Source organism: Poecilia reticulata, linkage group LG4 (genome assembly GCF_000633615.1).
Source record: "Poecilia reticulata strain Guanapo linkage group LG4, Guppy_female_1.0+MT, whole genome shotgun sequence".
Lineage (NCBI taxonomy): Eukaryota > Metazoa > Chordata > Actinopteri > Cyprinodontiformes > Poeciliidae > Poecilia > Poecilia reticulata.
Window position 1 is genome coordinate 22,696,510 of NC_024334.1, and position 20,900 is coordinate 22,717,409.

Here is a 20,900-nt window from a genome sequence, read left to right on the forward strand (position 1 = left end):
TATATATATGAATGCTTTGGTCTTGCATGACAAAACAAAACATAGAAGAGGGATAAAGGTAATAGGTCTGAGATGTGCTCATGAAAATTCATGTTCCTGTTAATGTCCACTCTGAATTTCCAGTATTTCTCCGCATTCACTGTTGTCTTTAAGGACGGCGCCGTGAACTACAACTGGCCACCTGGTGGTGTGAACAATTTATTCAGCCCTCGTGGTTTCATTAGCGTTATTATCCTTTCAAAGCACTGCCCACTGCCCACTAATGATGCTGGCAATATGCAAATGTGTGCGTTATGAGAGACCACAGAGATCCCAGGTGAGGGTTTATGAAATGATGTCTTGGCCAGTTTGCGAACAGTAACTCACACAGAAAGTGGAGCGCCAAAACATTCTCACTATTGCCTCCCTGAAATCTTTAAAAAGGTTCTTATTAGCGCATGTCATGCAAAATATAGCAAATATGGCAAATCATAAAACCTAACTGAAAATATGGTGAGGAGATTTATGTGTAGCTATTGTGCTACAATATAATCTGAGTAACATCCAAAGTGATCTTTCTGGATCTCTATACAAATTTATTCCCACTAAATATGGCTCAATTTATACACAGACGTATTGCATAAGGAGTACATGTTTCATTGTTACTCAGCATTTTGGAGGTGGTTTGCTTTGCAATCTTCAGACACTTAGTTTGGTTTGCTCCTGGCTGTTGACGTGACAGGGAACAATATGGTGAGATTGAAAAAGCTCTATGAGGCCATTGGGCAGCAGATTTTAGCAGCTTGTGAGTGTGGGATAGATTTTAAAGAGGTCTCAAGAGAAGATTTGGAAAAAGTATTCCACAATATGATGGCATTCAAATCAATTGCTGACACACCTGGATGTGGCCATCCAAGCAAGTTCAGAGACAGGTAGATTGTCACAGGAAGCGTCTCACTAAAGTCATTTCAACCAAAGTGCTAGAACACTAGCAAGTAAATACAAACAGATGAATGAATTAACATTAGAACAAACATTAGCACAGGCATTAGCATTTCACTGCCCCATTAGCATTAGCCTTATTCCTAAAAAAAAAAACCTTTTAGCTATTTTTCTTATTAGCCACGCTTAGTACACTGAATGGAGTAAGTCAATGTAAGACAACATGTTAGTGATGCCCCACATGCTACTCCCAGCATTTAGGCTAATGTTAGCAATTTGGCTCATTTCACCATGTACATTAATTTCAACATACTGAATGGTATAAGTCCATGATACTCAACATGGCTGACTCTCCACATGCTCTTGAGTACATTGCAGCTTACGTTTGTATCGATGCTAAAGTAAGCAGTACCATCAATACTACACCATCAGAACGCTGGGTTCAAACAGACGGGCACACTTTGGCAGGCCCCATGTGAATTTCTTCAGAAATTTTCTAGTTAATTTTTTTTTCTTTTCTTCACTCTGCCTGAGTATTTGAGTTAATTTATTTTATTTTTCTTGATTGATATTTTGAAAGTGAACTTTGATTTCAACTTTAACTTTAAATTGATTAGTTTGAAATATGATTGATATTCTTTTTGTTTTACTTCATTTAAATTATGGTTAATTTAACCTAATTGAAATGTTTAGTTTAATTATTAGGAATTTAATAATTGCATTTGAATTTAATATTTTTCTTTATATGTTATATGTTTTTTTGATAAAATACTTAATGGGTTTTCTGGCCTTTTAGGTCGAGTTTTTTTTTCTTGATGGATCAGATCCTACTGGATCTAAGAATGGCGAGCTACGAAAAAAGGACAAGAACTTTCTGACTTTGGAATTGATTTATTTTGAGTTGTCTCTCATTGTGCATTTGTAATTGTTTGTTGTTTTTATTCAAATCACTAATATATTCACCAAAACTAAAACTGCTGAATCCTGTCTTCATTCTCACCTCAGGCTCCTTAAAAGATCCATCTTCTGATGCAGCTCTTGTAGCCGCAGTTAGCCGCACAGCCCATAACTGTTACAAGAGACAACACACGTTTTCCAAAAAGAACACACAAACCTCTAAGAAACAGATTATTGTTTGAACAATCATCCGGTTGCTAATGGTGAGTAGGGTTGTGTTTATAAAATGATGTCAAAATACCTCAGGCACTCACGGTTTATTTTAGTGTAGAACCTTTATTTAGTTTCTTAATGGAGTATTCTTCTGATTTGTTATTCTCTCCCTTTTCCGCTGAGAGTCAGAGGAGGTCGACCTTTAAAGGCGAGGAAAAAGGAGGGCATGTGGTTGTCAAGACAACAGTCAGCCCCAGCCCTCAAAAAAAGTAGAGCTATGGGTAAAAAAAAAAAAAAAAAACACATACTGAAGGAAAGAAGGAGGAACAAGTGAAGTAATGAAGCTTAGCTGCACATCTCTAAATATAGTGCTTCCTTAACACAGCTGTCAGTGCGGTGCAAACACACATTTTTGTTAGTTGGTCAAACTAATTATGCATAACTCCTGTAACGGAAAATCCCTGCGATTTGGATCACATATTTGCTCACTGCCTTCATTCATCTTCAGCGGGGGGATAAAAAGGTTAGGATTTGTTTCAATGCGGTGCTTCACTTTCAGAGCCCTTTTCACTTCCTGACGGCCTAAAATCTGACAGTCTGGGTAATTTTCTGGTTTCTAGTCATGCCTTTATATTCCCTTTTTTCTCCCCTCCAGAGATCTGTCTGCTGACCCGAGGCAGAAGGACAGCCAGTGTTCGAGCTGACACCTACTGCCGCCTGTACTCTCTCTCGGTAGACAATTTCAATGAAGTGCTGGAAGAGTATCCCATGATGAGGAGGGCCTTTGAGACGGTTGCCATAGACCGACTGGACCGGATAGGTAAGGCCATCATGTTGTTGGATGAACAGAAGCAGTGGAAGACTTTAGCGTTCATTTTTGTTTAGTGTAGAAGTGTCAGTTCAAGGCTTTAAAACTATTTAAAAGAAATATGGTTATATACCTCATATTGACAATGCTAAAATGTATGTAGTGAAAAAACAACTCTACAATAATCTAATGGGGAAAATAAAACTGAGTAGCAGTTTTTCTGTCTCTTTATTTGACTAGAAATCCTTTACTTTGGAACTAATTTTAAAATGATACTAGGTTGATTTGGTGAGTTTACATTAATATTTAGATCTGAGTCCATAACACCAGCTATTTTTTTGGTAGTTGTTAGATGCGTTAAGTCTAGTTGTGTCTGAATGTGTCTACTCGAACAAACTTTTGGTCAATTATCTTTTTTTTTACACAAATATAAAAAGAACAAGTAAGCTGATCTCATAAGATTCATTCATAAAATGCAGTGATGGGGGGGAAAACGTTTTTTTTTTATTATTTATGAGATGTCTGTTTCAAAAACACTGGTCTGTCTGACAACTGTGACAGCATTGCGGGAAGTGACATTTAAACATTCTTTGTTTATGTTGTCATGTTTCAATGCTTTCAGTGAATATTTCCCTCCAAAGTTAAAACACACACACGCACACACACACACACACACACACACACACACACACACACACGCACACACACACACACACACACACACACACACACACACACACACACACACACTCACACACGCACACACACACACGCACACGCACACACACACACACACACACACACACACTGTGTTGTTATCTATCTTCACAATGTGAGCAACTCCTTCTGGAGGTCAGCTGTGCTGCTGTTTGTCGCATGACCACATTTGACATGTATACCAAAAGCTCCGCAGCCGCCACCTGTCAGGTGTTGCCATAGCAGCCAAATTTTGTGCATGAGTACCCCATCGGTCTGACAGCTCACTTATTTGGGGAAAGACTGCGCGTCTGTTTCAAGGCATAACCAGCTGCCACACAGTTCCTCTAGGCTCCACACGTGCATTTTGCGAGTCAATCGGTAGTCACACGTGCTTTTCTTTTGTGTTTCATCAACAGTACCTTTAAATAAAGATAAATTAAGTGTGTGCGGAAAGGGGTGACTGTCTGATATATTGCTGATGCAATATGTGTCCTTCTATTTTAATGGTTACCAGACGTCTACCAGAAACGCTCACTCATAAGCTGCAGGCTTGAGCCGAAGAAACTATTTTACAGCGGCAGAAAACTTGACAGGAAAGTGTTGTTGTGAAAGCGGTGATTCAAAGATCGCGTTATACTGTAGGTTTCCATTAAATTCTAGAAATAAGGCAGCTTTGTCAAACCAACTCATTCAAAAGAGCCATAATCTTAGTTTTAATCAATTGTGGCATGAAAGAATGCTTTATTTATAGAGCACTTTTCTCAGTCTTAGTCACTAAGTATCTTATTGTATTTCATCACTCCTCAGCAGAGGCCCTTTGCAGGCAAAGGACTACATTTTCTTTTTAATTTTAGTTTTCTCGGGTGTATGAAAAGAAATACTATCACAATAGCCCGGAGAAAAGCTGCTTTTCATCACACCTTTGCACATCAGCCTTGCATTTCAATGGCATATGGTGATGCACAACATTAACTAGTAACACTTCAGCGTAACCTCTTCATCTTTTACTATATCTTATGTAATTTCACCTCCAGCACCTTTACATTTACATGGCTGTATGGTGTAAGATTAAAAATGTATTAGTCTGACAGCAGGATTCACACTGTAGCCAATTTTCTATGGGTGACAGTACACTATGTATGGATTCCTTTAGCTTTCCTCCATATTTTAGAGAAATGTGTAGCACTAAGGTTACATTTTGTCACCTTCTTAAAATAATGGCCTAAGTAATTTTTTTTGCTATAAGTAATTTTCTTGCCCAAGTTATCTAGAGGCAATAAAAAAGGGGTGGTTTGTTTTGCCAAAACGACTTTTAGCAAAAATTACATAGCCCATTATTTTAGGAAGATTTGTAAGCCATGAATTTTCAGTTTTCAGTCCATGCAATATGCCAGGTCGAAGATTTAAGATCATCATCTATCTTGCAGTGTTACGTCTCACAAAAACCATATGGACCAGAGAAGAACAAGGCGTATTGAGCTTGATGTTGAAATAACATCATGCCTTTCTATTCAGTTTTCTAACACGTTTTCTGCAAAGAGATCCAAGCTGACGGCCACCAACACAACACATCATATGTGCTGCTGAAGCTCAGCAACAAAACTCAATTCAAGTCTAGCTGATGTTTGCTCTCATAGTACCTAAACTATGAGACATTTTAAATCATTGGGATGCAGCTAAGAAGACTAACATGTCAAAATGTACAAATGCCAGCCTTTGTCCCAGCCATTCATCCCTCTCCCCTTCTTCCCACATTTTACAAGAAAGAAACGGATGATGGAAAGATGGGGATGGGAATTGTTGGATGGAATAGTGTGGTGTCTGCAGTTATGCAAGCACTGTTCAGTCCTGTTGTGGTGAAGAAAGAGCTAAGCCAAAAGGTGAATCTCTCAATTCATGGGCCAATCTACATCCCCACTTCATCTATCTTCACAAGTTCTGAGTAGTGACGCTAAGAGTGAGACTGTGGATACAAGCGGCCAAAATGAGCTTCCTCCTCATCCAGGCTTTCTCTTAATAACTGGGTGGGGAGCTTGGATATTCGAGAGCAACTCAGAGTAGAGACACCAAGATGAGCCAGTAGAGGCGGCTCGGGTATCTGGTCGGGATGCATCCTGGACGCCCCACTGGCGGGAGGGGCTCCAGCTACCTCCCACAGGAGGACATCCACAGGAAGACCTATGGTACTCTGCAGGGACTATGTTTCTCAGCTGACCTTGGAATGCCTTGGACTTTTCCCAGAGGAGCTGCCCAAATTACTGGGGACAGTGAAGTCTGGACTTCTCTGCTTAGGCTGCTGCCCCTCGGATCCAATCCTGGATTAAGTGAAACGTAATAGATGGATGGATGAAAAATCTTAATTTTCATCTGAACTTGATTCTCCTTCTTAAACAGACAGCATGTTTAGTTTGGGTGCTTCGTCTCACCATTAGCGACCTTTCCTCAGTTCTAAAAGCATCGTTTTCACTAAGCACTTGGCCTCCTTGGCCTCGTCTCCAACACACTTTGTACTTGTTAATTGATAGGAAACTCAGACACATTCATCTCTAACACACATCTCAGTAAATTGGCAGTGTCTTGGTTAGTTCCTATTATCCTTTTATCTTAATTGCCACAGCTGCGGTTTGACCCTGTCGGACCCTCTGCTCAAACTCACACCTGCTTTCACGAATTTAATTGGTACAGCTTTGTAGACGGCTCCGCACAGAACTTACTCCACAGTCACCTGCTTTCATTTTGATCCTTAAATTCTCCAAAACCAAACTTAAATTTGACATTTGTTGAGGCCCCAGCTCGGTTGTTGAAGGCTCATGACCAACTCTTGCGTGTTTAGTGGAAGCCTAATTTAGTGGTTCCCAAATGTGCCGTTCTGCTTCTGTTCTACAGATGACAGTAGAAAATACTGGTTACCCCCGCTCTTTGTTGACTCTGTAATTAGTAAGTAAATGGTACAATTTCCATATAAGAAAGCATTAACAGCCTAAGTATTGGTTACTTTTATCTAATAATTTTAGTTAAAAATATAATCTACAGACAAGTTAACATTTACCAATAACTATTTTTTAAAATGTAATTTAATTTAATTTCGGAAGAGGTTCTGTATATTCCATACTCATTAATTTGTGACCCCAAACTTTGCGTGCCTAGGTTGCTTCAAGATAAAAGACTTCTTGCTACATTTTGTTTTGAGTTTTCTCCACCTCCTCTATGAATACTTCATGCTTTGTTTATTTATTACTGCTTCAGAGGACATTTTTAACATCCCCCTGTTGGCAATGCTACTGTACCTATCTGTTACAGAGCATCGCATGTCTTGAATTTTATAGTGACGCTATAAATATCTGCTACTGTTAGGCCATCTACTATAACAGTCGCCGAAGGTTGACTTCAGGAATGAAATCTGCTGTCCGTCTGCCTCAAAATTACCGTCAATACCTTCACATCCTGGGCCTATAAAAATACTTTTAGAATGACTGGATAGCACTTTGTGTCACAGACTTTACTTTGGTGTTGCACCTTCACGACACTCCTAATGTAGTTCCATGCTACAATGATGTAGGTTAATGTTCTCTTCTGTTGCAACACAGAATAAATTTCAACTACACATACATATTCTGTGTTCATGTCTTGCAGGCAAGAAGAACTCGATCCTGATGCACAAAGTTCAGCACGATCTCAACTCCGGTGTTTTCAACAACCATGAGAATGAGATGATTCAGGAGATAGTCAAATATGATCGGGAGATGGTTCAGCAAGTGGATGTTCCACGGCCACGAGCGATGTCCATGACCCCTCCGCTCCCCGGCGGGATCTTTGCTCCTCCTGGCTCCTCCGCTCAGCCTCAAGACTCGGCAATCGCCACCCTGCAGCAAGCCGTGGCGATGAATTTTTGTAACCCCATGCAAGGAAACTCAGTGGGAGCAGGGCCCTTGCAGTCTCCTAGGATGGTGAGGAGATTCCAGGTGATGCAGAGTGTATCCAGCCCGGCCTCTGCTTCTCCGCTCCAGTCGCAACTCCTTGCCTCCGGTGCCTTTGCTCCAGTCTTGGCCAGCCCCACTGTTCAGAGTCCACTGGCTGCTGGAGGACGATCATTCCAGTATGGATCCAGTGCGCTGACCGGTCCGATATCAGGCTCCCAGCTATCTCTAGTTCAGCAGCACATCGCCAGTCCTGCACACCGGCCCAGCATGCATAAGAGCACCCATTCTTTGCACCTGGGCAGCCTGAGCCAAGATGTCAGGGCCCTGTCAGCATCTCAGCCCTCACTGCCTCATGAGGGGGTGCAACCAGCTGTCCCCAGTCCACCCCAGTCAATACAAGTTTCTTCCACTTCTATCGGACCCCCTCAGACGCCAGTGGGCCCCGCAAGCATTCGGAGTGCAGTACCTCATAGGGTGGTACTCCCCCACCAAATGTCAGTGGGGGCCTTTCCCGTAGCATCTTTGCCTGGTTCTGCGCATGGGTTTGCAGCAGGGGTGACAGGGGGTAGCATGGGAACAGGTCAGGGGGACACGCTACCGCCTAAAAAGGACTCGATAACGAGCCTTCCAGAGACAGACCACATGAAGGTGAGATCTAGGCTATCTTCTAACTTGTGATCTTAATCAAACTGTTCTAGCAGGAGTGACTGAATGAGGAACACGATCACAGGAACCTCTTCTTTTTCCAAGTTTGACTATCTGAATGTATGAATGTTGAGCGAGCTGGTAGCATCCAAAATATATGAATCTAATGACGTTTGATTCTACAAGAGATGTTTCTACTCACAGGTGTAGTTGCACAGTAAAGTAGCATATTTCACAGCATAGCTAACAATATATTCTTCAGTGTCCTCCCATTCTCCTCATAAATATAAACCTGAGGTCAGATGGTTTAAAACTGTTATTCAGGGAACTGCTTTAGATATCAGACGTTGGAACTTAATTTGTGATTATTTACTGTAACTTTGTAATGTGCCAGAGCTCCTTTTAAACTGTTAGACTTTTTTGCTTCATTGTCTCTTTCAATATATCTTTATCGACTTTTTGGGAAGCACAAATAATAACAAAAACAAGAGACAATTTTTTGACTACCTTACGACAACGGTAAAAGCCATATTTGAGATAAAATATTATGATTGGACTGCTGACAGTATTAAGAAAATTATCATTTTACCGGCATTTCTACTAGCAGCGAAAATGTAATGCACAAGCTCCCCCACCCCTCCAAGACTCTTAAAAGGATAGTTTGTTTTTCATTAGATGGCCATCAGAGCAAATTTAGATTGAAGAAGTAACAATGCACAGGAAGAACTGGTCCTTAGGCTCCATTCACACCAGACTGAGACTGGCTTATGGCCTCCAGACCCTCCATGACTGTTAGAAGGTTGCCGTGTCAGGTAAAATCTCCATTTCAAGAGGCAGTGATAATCCTGCTGTGCCTTTAGTACTCATCAATAATACTGATCAAATATGATTCTTTTTTTTTTTTTTACGTTTTCTTGCAAACCTACAGACACAGGTGTCACATCTTCTCTGAGTTGTGACACCTGGATTAATACAGGTATTAGTACATAATATTTATGCACTAATTTTATCAGTCTATAAAATTAGTACATAAATATTTTACACCACCAGTTTCAATCTTACTATGGTTTTCTGAATCCTTTGCATCCCGAGTAATAATACTAACTGGGTGCAACACTGTACAGACTGGCAAGTCTCTGGTGTGGGCTTAGTCTGGAGTGAAGGGAACCTTACCGAGACAGAAAGTAAATCATAGATTTTGTTAATTGATAAGATGACGTCATATCGATTATCACAAGGTATAATCGTTATGATAAGGTAAAGACTACTCTTAAAGTCTTCACGTAACCCCACTATGAAAGAACCGAACCACTCAGTTAAGATCACGAGGGATGTTATGATCCATTCTGAAACTACAGTGGTGTTATAAATGTGTTTTGTTTTTGGTTTTTTTTTAATAATTGATTTGTGCTCTAGTTATCCCCATGTTTGTTCACTTTATAGTTCATACATCTAAAGAGGGTGAGTTTTCAACCCGACATCACTATGCACCTTTCTGTTTTGTTTTTAAAGAAACATTTACTGGATCAACAACACCTTTTCAACCACATGGAAATTCCTATTCCATGTGGAATAGTACATATTCCACATGGAATATGTACTATTCCATATTCCATGTGGAATAGTACATTCCACATGGATAATTACAGTAAATTATGCAAAGTTCAACAACTGGCTCATCAATGTTTTTTTTTGTTTTTTTAAATAAAAATGCATATAAATCTGTAACTTACTAGCCATGGTCAGAAAAAGGTTATAGACAACAAAGAAACATGCTTATATCTGCTGGATGTATCCAAAAAGTTAAATATACAAAGTTTGCTTCGGGCCTCTGCACCAACTAATCGGACTCAAATGCATCCCAGGAAGCAGTTTTTATTGCCCAGACTTGAACTGTGATTCACTGCCAGTTACAAACTAGAAACTTATTACAAGTTTAATCGTAAACTCAGGCCCCCCATCATTGCAATGTAAATTCATTCTTTTCTAATACTGAGTTTTCACTTGCCTTTAGTGGCCGTTTAGGCGATGCATCTCTATGCCAAAGTCAATTCTCACAAATAATGAATCTCCTGTTACCACCACAATTTAGATAAACAGCCAAGGACAGCGCCGATCCCTCGCAGGACGTATATTGCAGAGTGCCTCTGTCATTGATGCCTCGGTAAGAAATCATCGAATGCCACTGATTTGTGTCCAAAAGCGTTAGGAAGAAGACCCTTTTCTCCTGGACCTGACATTCTATTCACCTCAGCTCACGATTGGCTGAATCATTACAGGGTAATGACAGTGGAAAATGGAATCCCTCCGGCCTGTTTGGGTTCGTTATTATCATCCTTCAGCTGGATTTCATTATACTGTGCCAATAATGAGTTCCTCTCCTATGATCATTTTGCATTTGCGTCCTGTTTAGTCTGCGTTCTTGCACAGTCATCCACCTTGGGAGCTTCAAATTGAACAAAAAAAGTTGACGGTTTTAAAGTATTTTTATGTCTTTTTTGTTGTTGTTTTTTTTAAAGATCTATTGTGTTGTTTTTGTCTTGTGATTAAATTATGCCCACAGGAACTCATTTGGATACTCCAAAGTAATTAATACAGGCTTGTTATGAGAATTGTGCTTATTTTACACTGTCAGGGTGCCAACATCCTGGGATAGAAGACGCAGTTAGTGACCAAATTAGTTTTGGACCCATAACCGAGACGAGAGCAATGGTGCAGGGAAAAAGAAACCAAAACAGGACTTGCCATAAAACAATAACAGTTCATGTATACATTCACTGGGCACCTTTTTGGGCACATCTGTTCAGTTGCTTGCTCACACAAATAAGTCAGGAAAAGACTTGGCAGCATTTCAGTGCAATTGGGAATCTAGTTGACTCTCAAGTCAACTAGATTGACTTTCAAGTCAACTAGAAGATGGTTTAAATAACTTTGGATTTACCATAGATTTTGGTGCCAGATGGGACAGAAACTGATGATCTACAGGGACTTTCACTCACAACTGTCTTTGGGATTTCCAGTGAATAGTTTAGTTGTGTAGAAGGAACTTTTAAGGTTACAACCGGTGCCTATGTTTTCTTGGCACATTTTGGACAATTTAGTGCTAATTGAGCGTTGTTAAACACAACAATACCCCTGAGCAGGACCACCTCTTTCCCATATGGCCGCAGTGTAGCCATCTTCCAGAAGGAACTGTACCATGTCTTAAAGCTCAATCTCAAACTCATTTCTTAGACACTGTTCACTATGGTGAACTCATTTGAGATATGGTGGATTGGGAAATTTTAACTAAGGATGTTCAGCCAACAAATCTGCAGCAGCTTTTGATCTGTACCAAGACCTCGGAGAGACGTTCCCGACACCTGGTTGAATCCAAGCTACTAAAGAATTAAGACGGACCTGAAGGCGAAACAGTGCTGGAACTAGAACTAGCCTGGTGTGCCTAATAAAGTGGGCAGTGAATGTAAATTCAGAGAACCATCACAGAGCTCCAGATATTGCATGTATTTTTTTTTTGACCAATAAAAAAAGACAATAATTTTCATAAAACCCATCAGTTTAGAATTAAACCAAAGCTACAAATGATGCAGCTTTAGTTACACAAAACTCGCCTAACGCAGATCAGATATCAGAACATTAAACGAATCCAGTCGATTCCTATGAATGTGACATTTGTGACAAGCAATAATGGTCTAATAGCAGACTGAGTGGCAACCTTATGCAGATGATACTCAATTATACTCTTGATTTGTCTGTGGAGATGTAACATTTTAAACCTTACACTGGTTTTTGAAACTGAAAACTTTGTTCGTTGTTTCTTTTTGTAAGCAGGTAACTCAGTTGAAACCACCATCCTTACTATGAATAACTTGACTGACATGGTTATTTCTATGTGTAAGCATAGCTTGCATCATGTAAACGAGACTATTTATTTATGTAACCTAGTTCATTATTATTGTAGACCTATTAAAAAAAGGGACATGTTGAAATAATTATTGTTTTTCTCTGGCAGAAAGCATATTATGATCTGGACTGAACTGACCAATCTTAAGAATTAAAGCAAAAGAAAACGAGTTGACATGACAAAAGATGTATGACTTTGTTTTCTATACTTGTGTGCAGAACCACCAGGAGTTTCTGTAAAAGTTTATCTGTCTGCTTTCCAGGTCGGTTTAGAAACTTGGCACACTGGCTCTCGGATTTTCCTCCAAATTTTTTTGAAAAGTTTTGTTCAGTTTCCTTTTTCCTCTTTTTGCAACTTTGCAAACATATTTAGTGTTATGTAAATGTTACAGAAACTCAGCTGTTTGACCCACAAGGCATCAATGAAGATAACATCTGTGTCATGCACACTTTCACACATGGCTGCAGTAGCATTTTGACATCTGCATTTGCAAAACTGTGGACTTCGTTGCATGATTCTGATTATTTCTTTTTTTTAACTCATACATTCAAATTTTTACTTTTAAATTAATATAAACTTTTCCATCTATTTTGATTTTTTATGATCATCAGTGAACACTCGTATTGACCAATAAACATAAATACATAATGCAATTTTGTACTTATTCAAAATCAAACTTTATGTACCTAAATCTCCTCTGTGACATCCCTGCTTTCTTTATGCATTTGCAGAGCAGAGTTGAAACTCTCCTCAAATGAAATTGCAATACCTCTCAGCAAAATATTGATTCACCTATTATAAATCCAATAATAAAACTAATCAATATTCCATTGCTACAAACACAAGTCTTGGTGAAATAAGTCATTAGCAGGGAATATTTTTTACTTTAGCCCCAGCTTTTCTTTTTTCCATGTTTTTTTTTATTTATTTTTTTATTCTGTCAATCACGAAAACATAAATAAAAGAGTTCCATTTGAATATTTTACTTTCCTCTTCAGTTATTACTTTTTGGCTATTGTGTATTAAATAAAAGCACTGAAGCTTAATTTGGCTTACTAACGGAAGCAACATTTCCAGTGAGAGCATTGCATGGTGAATGCCTCTGCTTTTTGACAGTCATGATGTTATTGCTTCACTTTCACAGCCAGAATTTAATATCTGCTCCGTCACTCTATGAAACCAGCACTTCTTCGTGTTAGAATAACATCTGTCATGGTGAAATACCGCCTTTATTACATTTTAAGTTTCAAATGCCATACAAAAATAACAATGTAATGTTTGTCCATCCATTTAGGCCATTTTACATCCTCTGTCTTGGCCCCATCCTGCTACTTGGAAATATCAATAATTCACGAGGAACCTATTCTGCCTTCCTGACAGCGATGGTTGTATCGACTACACTTTCTCCTGCCTCTCTGGTTACACATTAGTCTTAACATGCAACTATGCGTGAATCTGTGTTTGAGCAGAGGTTCAGAAGAGTCATCTCAAAAACGATGAAATGCACGGGGACGTTAAAGGGATGTTCAATATTTTGGTGCGTGGCATGCAGTTCAGAGCTTTCTTGTAACACAGGTTTTGATAAAATGCTAAAGTCAGTTGCTTATTGGGCCAAGACAAAATTCACAGCATTGTCTTAAGATTTCACCGCTTGGTCTGTGATCTGTAACAAAAAAAAAACCCTTTTCACTTGAATAATACAGTAATAAGTTTAACAGCTGCAGCTGTTTGTAACTCATCAGAATCAGCTTTACTCGCCACTTTTGTCCACGACACAAACAAGGCCTCGTTTTTTGATTTGTTTAGTTGACAAAGTCGATAATGTGAGAAGGGTAACCTGGTGTCGGTTTAAGTCACTGAAGCGTCGCTCTACCAGCTGTGCGTTGGGATGGTTGTTAATCAAGGCATCACTACCTGTCAGTCAGAATAAAGGTCAGAGCAGCTCACACTGATGTGCACAAACACACACCTGCCAACACTGCATCACCTGTCTCTGTTTCCCCACTGCGCTGCCTCCTGCTTCCTCTCCCCTGCCGTCGGAGAGCTCTGGCCCACTTCTCCCCCCTCCAGGGTCTGTCTGCACACTCCGCTCTGTCCCCCCTCACCCCTGCGAGTGCTGCTGAGTGCAGGGCTCTCTCGACACCACGGGGCAGCAGATAGGCCGGGAGAGCCCAGGAGCCTGGCAGGAGAATCAAAGTGCCCTCGGTGAGAGTGAGTGGTGCAGCTATCGCAGAGTGGCTTCCAGCTCTGGCATGTCTGGCAGATAGCAGCCAACACTTGCATAGTGTGTTCACTTTCTGATGGTGCTGCCGCTGGAATAAAGAGCTTCCCGAAAGCCCCACACATAACGCTGCTTTCTGCTGCGAGACAATACCTCTGCAGTGGAGGCAGGCGAGCGCTGAGCGAGTGACACAAGATGCCTTCGCAAAGAGTGCTGGTAAAAAAAAAAAAAAAAAAAAAGTATTTGGGCTCTTAAGGGTAAGTTATTGTCGCGCTTTTGAAAGTTTGTGTTGAGCGCGCGCGAGCCAGAAAGAGGCGTGGCGTTTATAGTTGACGCGAACTTTGGTGCCGTGTTCTGTGAAAACGAGCCTCCACAGAGAAATAATATTTAGTTTGAGTGAAAGGTGGGGCGCACAATCTTGGCTGAATTATAAAGATCCAGATTCGCACAATTAGAGCGTGACAGTGACAGTGCGCGAGGCCGACGCGTTTTGCGCGCGCCCCCATCGCGCCTGCCTCTATGTGTCAACACATATGCTACTATGCGACAGATAATTTGGATGAATATGAAATACTGTTTACAAACGATCACTTTATATATTGAGGGAAAAGCCTGGCCCAATACAAACCAGGTCCATTGTGGAAAAGATATAAATATTTGCACCTAAATCTAAACTGCATGTGCTACACTTAGCATCAGTAAATGCCATTGAGCATTAATTTGAAATAACTACGTATGACTTTTAGATCACAGTTAAGCAATTTTGACCCTTTTTTTTTTGCTGAATTGTTTTACATCAGTCACGTTGAAGGGCTTCCTGAATGGCCACATGATCTAAGCCACTTCGAAATCCTCATTTAGATTTTTTGAGTTATTCAGAGGTGGACTTGCTGGTGTGGTTTTGAGCACAGTATCGCTGAAAAACCCAAGTGTTCTTGAGAATAAGGTTATGAACTGATTGCAAGTGAGTCACCGTCAGGATTTTCTCGCAAAGAGGAACATTTGTCTTTCCATCGGGTCGTTTCGGTCCAGTAAAGCACGCCAGACCATCGCACCATCTTTTCTGACAGTCGGTATGTTGGTGTGTTTGACACCAAATGTGACCAGGATCACACCTTCCAAAAGGGTTCGCTTTTGTCTCGTCTGTCCACAGAATATTTTACTTAAAGTCTTGAGAGTTAAAGACTTTTTTTCGGGGGTTGAGCTGTAAGATGGGACTTTGAGTTGCCATTTTCAGACCTCTAAAAGACTTAGTTTCTCATCTGTTCCTTTCTATGATCAAGGCGATGTGTTGTGCTTGAGAACATTTTTACCTGCTTCATGTCAGAAAAGTTCTTTTTGATGGCTTTGTTGATTCTACTCAACCAAAAAAAAAAAAAGTAAAGGTATTTTTCCTTTACTTTGTTTTTCTAAGTTGTAACTTAGTTATTTCACTCATCCAGTATTTCTATTTCTGGTCATGTTTGGTTGGATGTTATTGCAGCATGCGTTGAGTGTGAGAAGGGAAACACCATCATCAGGTTCTTAGTTTATCACCGACGCTCACACTCCTGACCAATTTAGAGTCCTCCACTTAACTCACATCCAGCTTCATGCCAGCAGAGGGTCGAGCATAGTAACATCAAACAGACACAAAACAGCCTGGAAACTCTCTTCCTACAGGAATATATTGAAGCATGTGTCCAAGACAGGCTACAGGTAAAAAAAAAAAAAAAAAGCATCCACTATTTTAAAGAGTGCAAGAGCACCAGAAAGAAGTTGTCACTTTGTGTCTGAGTCAAACAACGGTATAAAATAACCATTCAATCTTAATAAGCAATTAAAATAGCTGCCAATTCTTCTTTTTAAAGTCCAAAAAAATAATCTGGTATCTTGGAGGCAAATCTCCTTAACTGGAGACATTTTGATGAAATTATCTAAAGACAGACCAAAGTTTTGGCCAGAAAGTCCAGCATTTATAGGCATGTCAGAAAAAAAAGACACATTTATTCTGAATAGGATTATGTGTACCGATAATAGTTAAAACATGTATAAATGTGGAATTTGTCACCAAATAAGAGTGTTCAAATTAAAGGATAGAATTTAAATTTCCAGAATAAAATTGCCACTACAATAAAACAAAGGTAAAATGTGTATTGGATAAGTTATTCAAAGCCCTAAACTTCCATCCATCCATCCATTTTCATTACACCCTTGTCCCTTAGTGGGGTCAGGAGGGTTGCTGGTGCCTCTCCAGCTAACGTTCCGGGCGAGAGGCGGGGTCACCCTGTGACAGACAGGTCGCCAGTTAAATCAGTTAATAAACTGATTTATTAATAAATCAGTTAATATTAATAAATTAACTGATTTATTAATAAATCAGTTAATAAAGTGATTCATTAACTTTAAATCAGTTAATATAATTAAAAAAGAAAAGTTCACATTTCAGTCATAAAAATTGACGTGTATATTTTTAAATACTGTTATTTGAGGAAAGATCATTAGGCTGCGTTCTCCTGAAGTCTCATGGCCCGTCAAGCTGAACCGTAGCTGCACTTCGCTCCAGAGATTCCCTCAGCCAATCAGCTGCAGCCTGAACCAAACACCATCGACTCCCAGCAAAAGCCAGATGTGCTGCTTTCACACCTGACCTCTTCTTTCACACCATCCTGCTCCGGCTATTTTAAGTACTGTAGCAGGTTCTCCAGCTGATTGAGAGTCACCAGTTAACTTTCCGTCACGTGTGAGCTACATTAAGACCCCAGCATCCCTGCATCCGTCCAGGAGCGCAGTTGGAGCGTTGAGGTCATGTCACGGTATGAAATGTGATGCACGTTGTGGTCCTGAAAGCACATCGCAGGAGAGAGGTCAGACCTTGAAAGCTAGCTGAGAAAAGAGGCGTGCAGAGCAGAAGGAGACCTTGGTTTATTATAGCATCACAATAATTAATTTGTTCATTAAGGGAAAAAAGAAGGGGAGTAAACTAAAGATACAAAAGCACCGACTCTCTTTTTAAGATATATCGAGGTAACTGCAGTCTTTTTTGTGAGGTTATTGTTCATTAATTAACATTTTCTAAACTTTTCAGATTAATACTGTGACGTGACATGTAAATCAATGCAGTACGTTGTAACAGTATTCCCCCATTTTGAACTTTTCCCCCACTTTGTCACGCTACAACGTGATTGTAATTACCTGTTACCATGTTTGCCTAAAGTGATGGTGAGTGTTTTCTGCCACACAGCATTTTGCAACTCGTCACAGTTGATTTCATCAAAATGAAAGGCACGCTTTTTTAGATTTTTATGTATAAATAATTTGGAACCTATATCACAGAAAGTCCTAATAAAATTGAAGCCTGTGGTCATGAGGTGACAAAACGTAAAAAAAAAAAAAAAAGTTTAGAGGTTATGAAATGGACTTTGTGTTACATCTGACTGAATGAAAGACTCTAAATTAAATCTCAGTGACCGAGCTGCTGCTTTTCAAAGCATATTAAGAATAGAGCTCTGCTAAATCGCCTCTTTGAACCTGTAGGTCTGTTTTTTAGCCGAGGAAAAAAATCTTGCATCTCTTGTTTTAAGTGTCTGAGACTCTTTAAAAACAAACAAAAAAAATCTGCATTTATTGGCTCAGATATTGTTAGTTTTAAGAGGTTGGTGATCAAATCTTATCCACAGATCTAATCTACCTTGGCAAAAGTCTAAAAAAAAAAAAAAAAAAAAATCAAGCTCTGTCTTCTTTTGCTCTGCTGTGAGAGGTTTGACCCGCCCACCAGGTCATGTCTGCATGTTTGCAGTTAACAGTTGTCACCCTGTTTTTGCCAACTCAGAGACTTTCTTGGTATATTTAGCTATTTAGCAACATTTTTTTTAAAGATTGGCCAGAGAACGGCAATCGGCTCTACTTTAAGTTCCAGTCTTATTTATTCCAGAGGAACCAAAAATAGTATGTGGCGCTTGAAGTTACTAAACCCTATCAAACACCAGCATCAGGCAAAAGAAAAGGCATCTCAGGGCATATATCACTGTTAACTCAATCCAGCAGGTGAGGCGACAGATAATTTGAACAAGAATAAAAAAAAAAACAAACTGATCAAAGTCAAATCCCATGTGCATCATAAAATATGAAGAGCCTCTCTGCAAGCACGCCGCCATGCAAATTTGACACAAGAAAAAAAGAAAAAAAAAAAGCCCTCCACAGTGTAATCAACACACTCCAAGATCATTTCCATTTCATTACATTGTCACAGCAGCCGGCTTTCTTTGGCGGCGCGGCCGTCTTCTCCTTTGAACGCCGGCAGCACCTTTTGTCTGAGAGAGCTGTAACGTTTGCAGTAATAATCAGATAAGCACTCTAGCTATTTTTACATCCAGATATGGTTCTGGCCCAGAGAAATAACATCTGAGTTGATTAGTGATGCCTTGAAAGCCTTTGTGGCGCATCAAAAAAAAAAAAAAAGGGGGAGGCCTTCATCTCTCACAGCGATATTTAAATATAACACTAAATATCTCTCATTCATCCTGCTTAAAGGACAGAACAAACATCAGCCTTCTTTTGAGTTGAATAAATGACAGGAGATTTTAGAAAACACATTTATTTAAAAAAGCTCAGTTCTCTAGGGTAAGAACCAAGATCAGTTTAACCTTAAAAAAAAACCTAATCTTTTTTTTCCTGCTTTTTAGAGCTCATTGGTGGTCTTTACAGCATCTCACACACATACAAACTCTTAGACCGCTAATCAGCTCCCATTACAGTCAGTAAGAAAGTTTTCTTGTCAGTGTGATTGAGCAACAGAAGTGTTTCTGACTTGCGGACGAAAAGACGCAGGTCACAGTCGATTCAAGTTTGGCAAATAAACAAATACGTACCTAAATACACATCTGACAAACGAGGTATTTTTCTTTTCACCACCGATGCCGATTCCCTCATTTTTTTTCACCTTGACGTGCATCCCGCCCACCTTCTCCAGCAGTCGGAAAGCCAGTTAATCAGATGAGTTCACTGTGTATGTGGGTGTGTGTGTGTGTGTGTGAGAGCGCCTCTGGTAGCAGTTTGTGGGCCAGGAAGGCAGGCAGGGCGCGGCTAGATCAATGTCCTCATGTCTGCGAGAGAGACACAGCCTGTTGAGACTCCCGGGCCAGCAGCAGCCTCCCTGCTGCAACTCTGTCAATTCCACTCATCTCTTTAAGCCCGCTTCGCCCTCGCGGGCCTCTCAGCTGAAGAAGTAAGTGGACTCTTTCACCCGCTGCAGATCAAAATCACCTGGAGAGACAAGAGGCCCCGTCAGAGCAGGTTCGAGCCGGCGGGCAGAAGTTCCAGACCCTAAATTATGTACGCGGTGCCATATTCCTCCTGCTAACAAATAATAGGTATGAATAAAGTCATGTTTTACTGTGACCTTGTCCTGCGACTCACTCGGACATGGAAAGTGTCTAAACGTGAAGGAAAGCACCGGTGCTTTGTGTGTACAGAACCAATCAGAAATTGGGATCTTGGCTACTTTCAAAAAGCAGTCTAAAATAAAAACAAAATATGTTCCAATTTTCTTGTTGAATCAGTAAAACGTACCAAAGGTCACACAACAAAAAACAAAGTATTGTTCCATCAAAGGGATTCCCACTGAGCGAGCTGAAGATAATCACCTTGAAGGAAGACTCTCAGATCACAGGCCTGATCATTCTTGATTTAATTATAATTTAACACACACTCTGCCCATTACGCTGCCAGGGTCAAGACTAAGTACTGGACTGTGCAAAAGTATCCAAAGTCAGAGATAAAACTTGATCAAGTTCACTTTAAAAACCTGCCAAGCAACATATATAAAACTAACAGCTGGCTTAAAGCACTTTGCAAGCAATGCATTTGTGATGTCGTTGTTAAGTATTGCTATTATACTAACCCGTATTTCTGCACCGTCTCTTTTCCATCATCACAGTGTTTGTGAACTTTAGCCAATAAAATGTACATCAGTTGCGGGAATCAAAGGCGGTTAGAGTCCATTCAGATTATCAGCCAGCAGAGTTTGAAATGCAAGGAACTAAAAATACAATTGTCAATTAAATACTGAATCCCTGCATTGTGCATACTGCAGGGAGTCTTTAGTAATCATATTAAATAATATGACCAACTATAAATCTGTTATTTACACAACACAACATGACTGACACCAATTAAAGAAACAAAAACATCTGTCAAAAAAGTTGCTTTTTATTTTTTTGTCACATGTGAAACAATTTGAATTAAAACATTAGTTTCAGGTCTTAGTGAAAAGCTGAACTTTTCCTCTGAACTCTGATAAAGCATCTAAATGCTAATTTTAGCTCCACATGAGCTCCTGTCCTGCTCTGTGTGCTTTGCCTGGTTTGCTCTCTGACAGCTGCGTTCACCACCGGGAGCTGCAGCGTGAATTATTGAGGAACCAACATTAAAAAGTGAAGACTGAAATGACTGAACAGAACGGTGACACGGGTGCTTTAAAGTACAAACTCACCTACAACCTGTGTGCGTTGCCGCAGCCACGCTACATTGTATTGATATTCTATAAACCAGAAAACTGCTCCTGTTTGGTAACGCGAAGCTGCATAATTTACCTTCCCAACAGGGAAATCCAAACGACGGTCGGCCGCACAAAGTGTTTTTGTAATGACTTTCGATCTTCTGTTGCGCCACCGTTGAGGTCACCGTATAACG

General features: G+C 40.1%; 2 protein-coding genes across 2 annotated transcripts in view; one reads left to right on the forward strand and one right to left on the reverse strand.

Annotated features, from left to right (window-relative positions):
* Nucleotides 1-12,186, forward strand: part of hcn2b (hyperpolarization activated cyclic nucleotide-gated potassium channel 2b) — a 44,631-nt gene extending 32,445 nt beyond the window's left edge. Inside the window, exons 7-8 of the mRNA XM_008407211.2 lie at nt 2,687-2,851; nt 7,172-12,186. Of these exons, the coding sequence (XP_008405433.1) occupies nt 2,687-2,851; nt 7,172-8,136 (1,130 nt within the window). The 3' untranslated portion in view covers nt 8,137-12,186. The remainder of the gene's footprint in view (nt 1-2,686; nt 2,852-7,171) is intronic.
* A 5,925-nt stretch (nt 12,187-18,111) lies between these two features.
* polrmt (polymerase (RNA) mitochondrial (DNA directed)) overlaps nt 18,112-20,900 on the reverse strand; it is a 49,891-nt gene continuing 47,102 nt past the window's right edge. The window contains exon 21 of the mRNA XM_008407210.2: nt 18,112-19,472. Within this exon, the coding sequence (XP_008405432.1) occupies nt 19,423-19,472 (50 nt within the window). The 3' untranslated portion in view covers nt 18,112-19,422. The remainder of the gene's footprint in view (nt 19,473-20,900) is intronic.